This window comes from Nicotiana sylvestris, chromosome 12 (assembly GCF_000393655.2).
Source record: "Nicotiana sylvestris chromosome 12, ASM39365v2, whole genome shotgun sequence".
Classification (NCBI taxonomy): Eukaryota; Viridiplantae; Streptophyta; class Magnoliopsida; order Solanales; family Solanaceae; genus Nicotiana; species Nicotiana sylvestris.
This window is the reverse complement of record NC_091068.1, coordinates 121,308,271-121,320,438: the sequence shown is the minus strand read 5'-3', so window position 1 is coordinate 121,320,438 and position 12,168 is coordinate 121,308,271. Positions and strand designations below refer to the sequence as shown.

General features: G+C 37.6%; 1 protein-coding gene and 1 long non-coding RNA gene across 2 annotated transcripts; one reads left to right on the top strand and one right to left on the bottom strand.

Moving 5' to 3' along the window:
* Positions 1-452: 452 nt before the first annotated feature.
* Positions 453-11,556, bottom strand: LOC104248316 (uncharacterized). Its single transcript, XM_009804556.2, has 5 exons — positions 11,281-11,556; positions 10,301-10,548; positions 1,699-1,811; positions 1,029-1,169; positions 453-932 (listed from the first exon to the last, which is right to left on the bottom strand). Exons 1-5 carry the CDS (start codon positions 11,519-11,521, stop codon positions 680-682), a joined length of 996 nt encoding a protein of 331 aa, XP_009802858.1. The 5' UTR covers positions 11,522-11,556; the 3' UTR covers positions 453-679.
* Positions 2,530-3,015, top strand: LOC138884117 (uncharacterized). The gene is made up of 2 exons (XR_011404233.1): positions 2,530-2,616; positions 2,759-3,015. It is a non-coding gene; the product is annotated as an uncharacterized lncRNA (long non-coding RNA).
* Positions 11,557-12,168: the final 612 nt, after the last annotated feature.

Genomic DNA, 12,168 nt, shown 5'->3' with positions numbered 1-12,168 from the left:
CACATTAGCATGAGGTGTTCAATAGATATATTTTTGAAGTGATTAGAGTGTTCAATACGTACTAGTCTTAGTTGACGTGTCTAAATGAAAATTGAAGCCGACTTTAAGGAATGTCTATGTATTTGGCCCTCTCAAAATAAATCTTAGACTCAAACTCTTACATCCAAACAAAATTGACATTACTTACACAGAATCTCGTGGCTGTCACTTTAAGATTCTATACCAAGTTCGAACAGAAGTCCATCTTTGCTTTGAATACGTTATACGCACTGTAAGGATTCTCTTAAAAATAGTAAAAGAGTGAACTTTACAACAAAAGTTGTTACATTTAGCTAATAGTTTGTGCCTGAAAAGGAACATTATTTCCTTGTGACTTTTCAAATTTGTACTATATTGAACTTCGGCAAGGATAATTTAGAGTAGATGAAAGCACGTGGCCCGGAAATACGAAATTCTTAGAGCCAGGAAGCCATCAGTTCCATTTATTGTAACAAGAAACAAGAAACAAGACTGAGGGACATGCAAGCAAGTGCTCAGGTATGCTAAAGAGTAAATTCCTATGTCATTTTCAGTTGGTACAAAGCAAATCCCCAAAATGGAAAATGAAAGAAAGAAAAAAAGCAGATGTTCCAAGAATGTTTAAACTATGACCCATGCAACCAGAAAGAAACTAAACTGGCTAAACAAGAGAAGCTAGTTTGGGAGTTATGATTTCAAGAAGCCCCCTTGGATTCTCGACATGAACCCAATGACCGGAATTGGGAAGGATATGATACGACATCTTGCCTTCAGATTCACCACCTCCGTTGGAGGCAAGGCTTTCAAGTTTTTGGACAGTCTCCGGATCCCACCTGTCACTTTTCTCGGCACGCACAATCGCTATCTCTGTCCCTTTAGGTGGGTGCTCCAGCAGAGGGCAATAATCTTTCTCCCTAATAAGTTCCACGTACAGTAAACAACCTTCAAATAAAAGATTCTTATTGACTAGATAAACTGAGAAGAGTACTGAAGAATGGATCGGGGTTTACCTGTAAGAATTAAACATCTCAATAGCAGCTTCAATATTAAAGGTCCATGTCATCTGATCCCCTGATTTCTGAAGATTGCTGCCCAGCCATTCTGATAACGCCTTTGAAAACCCAAGTTTCAACATGTGATCCACCAGCCATCTGAAATGCAAAATTCATGTCAGAGATAACGACATACAAAAACATGTAATCAACCGACAAAATAATAAGAGAATATTCAGTTAGGAAAGATTAGACTCGTAGAAAAGAGGTGCAAGTATAGTATGCTATATAGCACTTGGGTTTTCTACTCCCCAGAAGTTAATTTAGCCTTAACCATGACATCTGCCAAGCTCATAGAGTTGCTATTTACAAAATAGTATTAAAAGCACAAATGTTATGAAGTGTCAGACTACTGCAAACCACACAATATGTGATTTTTCACCCATTCCAAGTGTTGCTGTTTTCTACGTCCAATTGAATGTTATAGACCAACCGTTAATAATTTGCTAGACTGTTTTCTAAATCATCCAAAAATTGAAAACAAGTTGGTTGGGGATAATTCTGCATCAATCTGGACACCATAATGACACATAGATCTTGAGCACAACTACTATAGACACACAACCAAAATGATGCATAATATATCATGTTTTAAGAAAAAAGTGATCAGAGGGCATAGAGATTCCACTTTCGAGATGGGATTGATGAAGGTATGCTCTGCAGTGTTTGCATAACTTTCTCTACTTCTCTACTGCTATCTTCAGGGTCCACCTTTCCAGGGACAGAATCCAATACCCAGAGCTGTTCTGCATCAGGTGAGTGAACTATAAATTAGCATATGAATTCAGCAAGACACGATGCAAGTGGAACAATCAGATGTAGGTAAAAGCAGTCGATTACTCAGATATTTCTGGAAACTTTACATTATCAAAGTACCCACGTGACTCACTTTTGCATGTCATTTCCATGTTTACTGGAAGAGTTTGTGGCAAGTAGCTGCATAACTAAATTTGGATGAGTGATTTGGCTGCCAAGCTACGCTAGGACAGCGCATGCAGCGGTTTCCAGGCTTATGTTGATTTCAAGAGTTTGTAGATGCTCCAAAGATAAGGACTTCCAAGTAAGAGACTTATTTTCAAGCATCATTTCAGAGTGTAGATCTAGCTCACAACGAAATTTAAGTGCTTATCCTTTTTATAAAGGGAAGGACAATAAGAGGTCTGAAGGCAAAAACATAACCATAGTGGGGATGAATCATAAGGTATTTCTACAACAAGAACCTACATAAGGAAACTCCCACGGCTTTCTGTTTGCCCCTCCATTAAAAAAACATATATATTTATACAAATTTATGTACATTCACATTTTCTGACTTTAACGCACTTTATCTTCTCCATATACAGGCTACCATCTGGTTGTAGCTCCTTCATGGTTAGAACTTAGAATAGTTATCTATAAAGCATTCTAGATCAGGGAAGTAAAAGATGGAACTACGAACATATAGAGAAGAAGGGAATTCAAAAGGGGGAACAGAGAGAGAGTTTTGACAGTGATGGAAATGCAAATACTTAACATTGTGTTAACCATAGTGGGGATGAATCATAAGGTATTTCTACAACAAGAACCTACATAAGGAAACTCCCACGGCTTTCTGTTTGCCCCTCCATTAAAAAAACATATATATTTATACAAATTCATGTACATTCACATTTTCTGACTTTAACGCACTTTATCTTCTCCATATGCAGGCTACCATCTGGTTGTAGCTCCTTCATGGTTAGAACTTAGAATAGTTATCTATAAAGCATTCTAGATCAGGGAAGTAAAAGATGGAACTACGAACATATAGAGAAGAAGGGAATTCAAAAAGGGGAGCAGAGAGAAAGTATTGACAGTGATGGAAATGCAAATACTTAACATTGTGTATATATCTTTTACTTTTAGTTTTCTCTTCTTAGGGGGCGTTGGTTTTTAGTCTAATGTAAAAATACTCTCTCTTTCCGTTTGTTTCACTGTTTTATCATACCACCAGCTACCATCTTTCCTGCACATCTAAAATCCAAACTCAACATGAATCCACCGCAATCCCAACTGCAAAATCAACAACAAAGCACTGAGTGAATGACAAATCACGTTTATATGAACCTTGGAAATATTCGGTTATAATAAAGTTGTTTGGAAGAAAGATTGCCCATCATATTCTGAGAAACAAGCTCCTAGACCTATGGAAGCCAACTGAGGAACTTCCTATTATTGATTTAGGATCTGATTTCTTCCTCATAAAATATCAAAAGGAAGAGAATATGATGAAGGCTCTTCATGGTGGTCCATGGTTCATACTGAGCCATTTTCTATCTGTTCGCTAATGGGAACCAACATTCATAGCATCATCTACACGGCTTACGTACTCGGCTATATGGGTGAGAGTTCCTGAACTTCTAACAGAATTCTACGATTTGGAAATTCTACAAAGGGTTGGGTCGAAGCTGGGGAAACTACTAAAGATAGATTCATGCACTTCATCTACTACTAGGGGAAGATATGCATGAATATGTATTGAAGTACCTCTGGAAAAGCCATTAAAAACCCATGTGAATATAGGTCATCATAGGCAAACAATTCACTATGAGGGCCTAAACCTACTATGTATGAGTTGTGGACGTTTTGGACATGCAAAACAAAATTGTTTGTTTGCTGCTTCTTCATCTATGGAGACAACAACATTATCTCCTACTCTTCATGATGATGGCACACAACAAAGTGACTGGAAAATCGTCAACTTTGCAAGAAAATCTAACTACACTTCCAGGAACTCCACAGCCCCCTCAACAAGGCGGTTGCAGTAACAGCACAACCACATTAGCAGCTTGGCCCAGGTACGTACCCTAACCCTACTAGGCCACATTTGGGCTGGATGAGTGCTGAGAAATACATACCCAATAAGCCCAATAAAGACATCCAAAATAAGTTTGACTATCTAACTGATTTGGACCCAACTAGGGGAGGGCTGGATAGAGTTGGTGCAAGCCCAAGCTATAAGGACCAAAATATGGAAAGTGTTTCACAGCTAACACCAACTCCAATGCTGCTACACCTAGCTGACCAATCCATGCCAACCATAGGCTCACCACCTTCAATGCCTAATAAGCAAGTTGCTACCCAAAAAACTACTGCCATAGATTTACCACACCACTCTTTGCCATGCCAAAATAACAATAACACGTTACTTAACCCAGCACCAACACATCAGCCGCCTCCTCCACGTGGTATTACAGTCACCGCCCAAGACCAATCTTTATTAGACAAATCCCTCTTGTTTATACCCCTAATGGACACGTCCCTACCAGTAGTAAGCCAAGACCAAACGATCCTGCATGCTACAGGAACCTCAACTATCCCAGACCAAAAACACACTCAACCTCCATGCAAACATAATCATTACAAACCATGTGAGGACCTACATGACTTCACTCACCCGCTGATATCTTCCTCACCATCTACTCCTACTCAATCCTCTTTAAATAACTATCATACTCCTTCTCAAATATACAAACACACACAGAATACTCTTAACATTACCAATGATGCAGAGGCCATCCTTTCCAAACACCAGCCACTATATGTCTCTGCAGGAGAACATCCAAACCAACAGTCAGTTCTTTCATCCCCAGGCTAACCACGCAGGGGCCACAGATGCCACACATCTCAACCCCAATGATTTACACTTCACAAACAATAACAATGGACCAGCCACTTTAGTCTTGGTTGGAGATGGGATTACAAGGCTATACGCTGATATTCACTATGGAGATGAACAATCAGGAGGTTGTTCTCCTCATTCAGAATCCTACGCACTTAGCAGAGATTGTAATAGAGGGAATGCGACTAGGAATGGAAGCCTATACTCAGAATCAGTGGTTCACTACCCAAACACCTCTAGTGCTAGAGAATCAAGCCTCAACTTCGAATCAACACCACTGGGCCTACCCTATGAACCCAGTAATCAACATGATGCCCTTTTACCCTCCCCACCATATGGGTCAGGTGTTTGCTCCTTGGTTTCAGTCACTCCACTCTTTCAATCCACTCTCCCCATATGCAAGCCCACTGAGTCCACTAGACAGTTTCAACTTACAAGAGAGTCCACCACAAACACCACCACACTCACCACACTCACCACACGTACTAGACAGTCCAACAAGGCAAGAGTTGTCAGAAATACTAGCAGCGATGAGGGAAACATGAACAGAATTCTAGTGGCTAAAGGGGATTTTACTTTACGACCCAAAAGAGCAGTACGGAAAAAAGTTTATTCTGAAATGTCCACCAGATCTACAAGCATGCAGCTTCAACTTTCGTCTAACAACAAATCCAGAAGTGGGGAAATATGCCATGGTCATAATACCCACACTTCATCAGACTACTCAGTTAGTGAGTCTGGAGCAGATGACATCTCTTGTCACTCCGATGACTCTAATTCCAATAGGGCAGATCCACAATCCTAATTCCTACATGAATTTCTTAGTCTGGAATTGCCAGGGATCACATAATCCTGAGTTTAGGCGTCACTTTAGGTCTTTATTGGACAATCATAGACTAGTGTTAGCAATTTTGCTTGAAACACACATGAATGACCATACAAGACTCCGAGATGATTTCAATTTTACTAACATGTCGCAAGTAGCTGCTAATGGTCTGATAGGTGGATTAGTGGTACTATGGAATGAGGAGGGTATCAAGGTGACAGAGATGAGAATTTCTGATCAAGAGATACACTGCATGGTCCAGGTATGTCCCACTAAATCACCTTAGATGTTCTCTGCCATATATGCTAGTAATCACTATTATTTACGCAATATACTTTGGGAAAACTTGATTAATTTACATAATACTATTGGTATGCCTTGGCTAATAAGAGGTGATTTTAATGAAGTTTTAGAATCTAAGGAGAAATTTGGTGGCCTACCTATTAGTAACAATAGAGTAGATAAGATTGCTAACTATCTAAATTACTGCAAATTAATAGACCTAGGTTTTCATGGTAGTCGTTTCACATGGACTAACAAATATAGACATGGTAATACAATTTTAGAAAGGCTTGATCGCTTTTTAGCAAATTATGACTGGATAAACTTGTATCCAGAAGTTGTAGTGAAGCATCTACCCCGAACTTATTTAGATCATTGTCCCCTCTTAATTACATTAGAACCCACTCCTAGGATACAACAAAAAAAAAATTGTTTTGAAACCATGTGGACATCACACCCACGATTCCCAGAATTAGTTCGTAAAGTTTGGTCTGGTGATCAATCCTTGCTTCAAACGACTAAACACTTCCAGGCAGTAGTTACCCTTTGGAATAAACAACATTTTGGGAATATTTTCCAACAAAAAGGAAACTTTATTAGCTCGACTAGCAGGAATTCAAGCTTCAATTCATTATCCTACAAGTATATTCCTACAAAATTTGGAAACAAATTTATCTATGCAATACATTAATACATTACGCTTAGAGGAGGAATTTTGAAAATTAAAGTCTCGCATCAATTGGTTAAATGAAGGAGATGCGAACACAAAATTCTTCCATATGTCTACTATTCATAGACGTAGAAGAAATAGAATTTATGGTTTAAGAGATCTGGTTGGTAACTAGATTTTCGATCAAATTGAACTAAAACAACATATTCTAGCTTTATATCAAACACTGTTCACAACTGAAAAGTTAAGTTCTAATAGAAATTACAATGACTTGAATATTCATCGACTATCTGTATATGAAAATCATCATATGGAGGAGCCTCTCGGGCAAGAGGAGGTTAAATGTGCCCTATTTAGTTTTAAACCCTATAAAGCACCTGGTCCGGACGGGCTCCATCCTTTCTTCTACCAAAAATATTGGTTAGATGTCGACAATAAGGTCAGTCTATTTTGTCAGGACATCTTTAATACTAAGACCATGCCTCAAGAATTAAATCAAACCTTTATTTGTCTTATTTCAAAGGTAAAAAACCATGTTACTATTCAGCAATATCGACCTATAAGCTTATGTAATACCTTATATAAGTTGGTTACTAAGCTAATTGTCAATAGACTAAAACCAATCATTACTAAAATAATAGGACCTACCCAAACTAGTTTCCAACAAGGCAAACGACCTTCAGATAATGCTATAATAGTTCAGGAAGCTCTAAATTACTTTAGGAAAATGAATGGCAAGTCCTCTTGTATGCTATTAAAATTAGACTTGGAAAAAGCGTTTGATAGGTTAGAATGGTCTTTTATTCGGAGGACACTTATATATTTTAATATTCCTACATCTATGATAACTTTAATTATGTCCTGTGTTACAACGACCTCCATCTCTATTTTAATCAATAGTACTAGGACTCAATATTTTACACCTTCAAGAGGAATTCGCCAGGGTGATCCTTTGTCACCTTACTTGTTCATAATGTGTATGGAAATGCTATCACGAAGCATTACATTATCAGTGGATTACTTCCAATGGCAACCAATCTACATAACTAGAGAAGGGCCACAAATTTCACATCTCTTATGTGCATATGACATTATTTTGTTTTCAAAGATCACAACTAAGAGTTTTCATGCAATAATTGATGTTCTAAATCACTTTACACTTTGTTCAGGACAAAAAATTAACTTTGATAAATCTAAAATATATTTCTCAAAAAATAGCACTCAATCCGATCGGACTTATGTAACTGACTCCTTTTCTATTAAGGAAGGAACATCGTTTGGTAAATATTTAGGATTTCCTACGTTCCAGGCACGACCTAAAAATGAAGACTTTTAATTCCTTCAAGATAATTTCAAGAATAAATTAGCGGGATAGAAAACAAACTTTCTAACTATGACAGGACGCAATACTCTTATTAAATCTACCTTGAACAATCTACCCAACCATATTATGCAGTATATTCAGATTCCAAAGCATATCACTAATAAAATGGAGCAATACCAGCGCAATTTTCTATGGGGCACTACCTCAATATAAGGAAAAAATGCACCTTATCAAATGGAATGTTGTAACAACCCCACAAGAAATTGGTGGCCTGGGCATTCAAAAATTAGGCCAAAAAAACACGACTTTACTTGCAGGACTTGCTTGGCGAGTTTTTAAATCACCACAAGCAATTTGGGCAAGGATTCTCATTAATAAATACCTTCATAAAAGAACTGCGAGTAATAATTCAAAAACTTGGTATAACATTTTAAGAGGTTGGCAACACTGCCAAATGGGTATTAAATGGAGGATAGGAGATGGTAAGCATGTTAAATTTTGGGATGACCCATGGATAAAACCAGGCACAACACTGCGTTCTATGATCCAAGGCCCCTTAACTTTGGAACATAGTAATTTAACAATTTCGAAGCTGCTAAATGAAACGGGATGGAATTGGGACAAAATCTCTTTTGACTTAGCCCATAATATTAAACTTTTGATTAAAGCTACATATGTATCTCAATTACACAATCATGGCGATCAAATCTACTGGGGTCTGACGCAAACGGGCAATTTTACAGTTCATTCAATGTACAACAAACTAGAATTAGAGGCACAACAACCTACGACTCATTTAAATACTTTTTCATGGATTTGGAAACTCCCTATCCATCCAAAAATTAAAAGTTTTATTTGGCTTCTATGCCACAATAGGTTACCAACGAGACTTTACTTAAAAAACATTAAAATCATACAAGATGCAACTTGTTTTTACTGTCAAAGGGAGGATGAGTCAATCAAACACATTTTCCTTGAATGTGTAAATGCTATGAAATATTGGCAAAAATTAGGACTCATACACCTTATTAATCATATTACCAACTATTCATCCACACAAACTTGGGTATGTAAACTAATTTCTTATAAGAACATCAAACTACCTTTCAACATAAACCCTAACACCTACTTACCAATTAGTTTATGGAATATTTGGACTACACGAAACAATAATCTTTATAATATGACTAGGGATAACATTCTCCTTAAATCTACAACTCAACAAGCAGCGGAATACACATACTTGGCTGCTTCTGCACCTAAGACTAATCATAAAACAACATTGACTAAAAATGTTAAATGGAATACACCAAATACACACTTCTATAAACTTAATACAGATGGAGCATATTCAGACAACACTGCAGGGATAGGAGGACTAATTAGAAATTCCAAAGCGGAATGAATATTGGGTTTCGCAGGATCTGCACCACATGAATCATCCACCTTTGCAGAGCTCTATGCATTGACACAGGGTTTGAAATTGGCATATGAAAATAACATAAGGCCACTGGAAGTGGAGGTGGATGCAAAGGAAATTACCATACTATTACATACTGACAATATTGCCTTCTCTAGCATGATTAATGATTGCAGGTACTATCTGGGCCAGCTAGATAATCCTGTAGTCCGACATGCGTACAGACAGCAAAACATGGTAGCAGATCAACTAGCAAAGGCAGGCCACAATTTTGGAACTGAATATTCGCCAAGTGTTTTTGAAGCTGTTCCCACTTTTGTTGCGCAAATTTTTGGAAAAGGCAAGGCATGTTTGGGAGGAACTCAATCAGGACAGGACACTGCTTGGCAAAATCAAAGTGGCAATATGGATCAATTATCCTCGTCTGTAATTAGTTGTCATGATGATAATTCCAATAGGATGACCATGACAACTGTAAATATTAGTAGCAACTTACGACTTTGTAATAGAACAATGATTTGTGATAGGGAGCCAGTTAGGCCCCAACCCTCTGTACGCATTACATAGTTATTAATATATGTTATCTTTCTGACAAAAAAAAAGTTTTCTCTTCTTTCAAATATCTCCAAAACAAGGTTCTTTTCTTACTTGGTGTAATCAGGGATAAACAAACATGTAACTTAAATTTCCTGAAAACATATTGCACTAAATGAAGGAGGACACTGCTTAAATAGGCAATGTAATATCTTGGATATACTATGAAAAACTCAACAACTATATCTTTTATGATAACAATGGTGTCCGGCCTAGTACGCGCGAACCTCTACTATTCCACCCCATACCTACTACCTCCCACTGGCATAGAAAAACCTTCACAACTTTATCACACAGAAAAAGAAGCTTACTGAGATGGTAGGACAGAAAAAATGGTTAAATTAAACTATCATTCACCAAATAAATCTGTAACATGATTTTGTAACAGCTAATCTGATCTGCTATTCATAAATGAACTTCAAAAGAAGGTCCTAGATATAAAATTTTCAATCAATTGCAAGAAAGAGCAAGCACCTGCTTGGGCAATCGAGCTGATTGGCCATAAACACCACGAGAGCAGCTGTCAGCATACTGCAAGGCGACCTTGCCACCCATGGAATGCCCTATAACAACATCAGGCCAATCCCAACCCTGTGAATTCACCAAATTAGCCACATCTTTAGCAGCATTTTCCATATCATGAGGTGGCAGGAAACCTTCAATTTCAGCTGACTTCCCATGATTCCTCAAATCCACAAGAACCATCCTCCAATTTACACCATCTAAAACAACAAGCAGATAGAAGCATATGTTAATAATTTTGAACTTACAGGACCTAACTTACAGAGAAATCTATGAGTTATAAATGAGTTTAACTAATATGCATCAACAGTACAATGAATTTTTACACTGTCAGATCATCTTTACCTGTTGTGGCAGGTAATCTACCTTAAAGGGCAGCCCGATGCACTAAGCTCCCACTATGCGCATAGTCCGGGGAAGGGCCCGACCAAAAGGGTCTATTATATGCAGCCTTACCCTGCATTTCTGCAAGAAGCTGTTTTCACGGCTCGAAACCGTGACCTCCTGGTCATATGGCATCAACTTTACCAGTTACGTCAACGCTCCACTTCAATATCTACCTTATTTTCAATAATACAAATCCCACTTTTTATGAAGGTTTACCGGTAGATATAGGTTGGGCTACCTGATAGTGTAAGAAAATCTTTACATTGTCTGTGTGTATAAGTTAAAATCATTATGTAAATTAGTCTGGTTAGAGATTTGTATGTCAATATAATCTAGTTAGGTCTAGTGTTAGCTGAAAACTCTGATCAGAGACATGTATATCCTAGTGATCAAATTTAAAGAACGTCTAATTCGCCTTAAAGGACAAACTATTTCACCTATACTGGAATAAAATTTACCTGAATAATAATGTATTAAGAGAATGCATAAAACGGATTCCAATTAATTTAACTAATTTGATATCGAGATATAATTGATTGAAGTACCTGCAGAAAGGGAGGAAGCGAGGGATCGAGAGAAGGATCGCCAATTTCGACCGGAACCTAAGAGGCCGTGAAGTATAAAAGCTGTGAAATTGTAAGGTTTTTCCGGCGAAGACCGGACTTCTTCATAAGCTACGGTGGCGATGCAACGGTTTGGCCGGTGAATAAACGGTGAGCATATGGTTCGAACCCGGTTCAGGAATCTAAGGCCCTCGACCGGTTTGCTTCTGCAAATGCTCGACATTATCGGTTGGTTTCTGCTTAAAAGCTTCTTCCTTAACTACTACTATAAACACTACGAATCGTTTTAATTTATACACGTAGTTTCACCGGGGGCATAATTTAAATTTTAAAGGGAAAAAAAAAGATATTTTAATATAATATTTATGTGACTATACAATTATAAAAAGTTTAAAATGTATGATCTGCAAACATGTTAATATAATATTTATGTGACTACAAAATTATTATTAAAACCATACAAATTTAAATTAAATATTCAAGTTTAAAAATGAGTTATTCCTTTTAGGTTTAATAGTCTATTGATCCTTACTGAAACAAGCATGTTAGCTTATAGAGTTTCAATCAATTAAAGAATGTTTACCGTGAAAATGGTAACAACAATTAAATTTGTAAATGAGATTTTAAAAATACGTGATCTATTCTCAAGCCAATTGTTAGAGCAGATGATGCTAAGAACGTGAAGTTTAACGATGAAGTGCAAGCTAAAACGAGGCAGTAATCAAACCGAAGGGGCCTATTGCCCGAATGCAGAACCGGTCGATGAGGACCTCGAGGTCGAGATTCGAGTCGAGCTCGAGCTATCGGGGGCAGCCAGGAATAGGATAACAATTAAGAATACGATTAAGCAAGGCTCTTTACGACCGATAT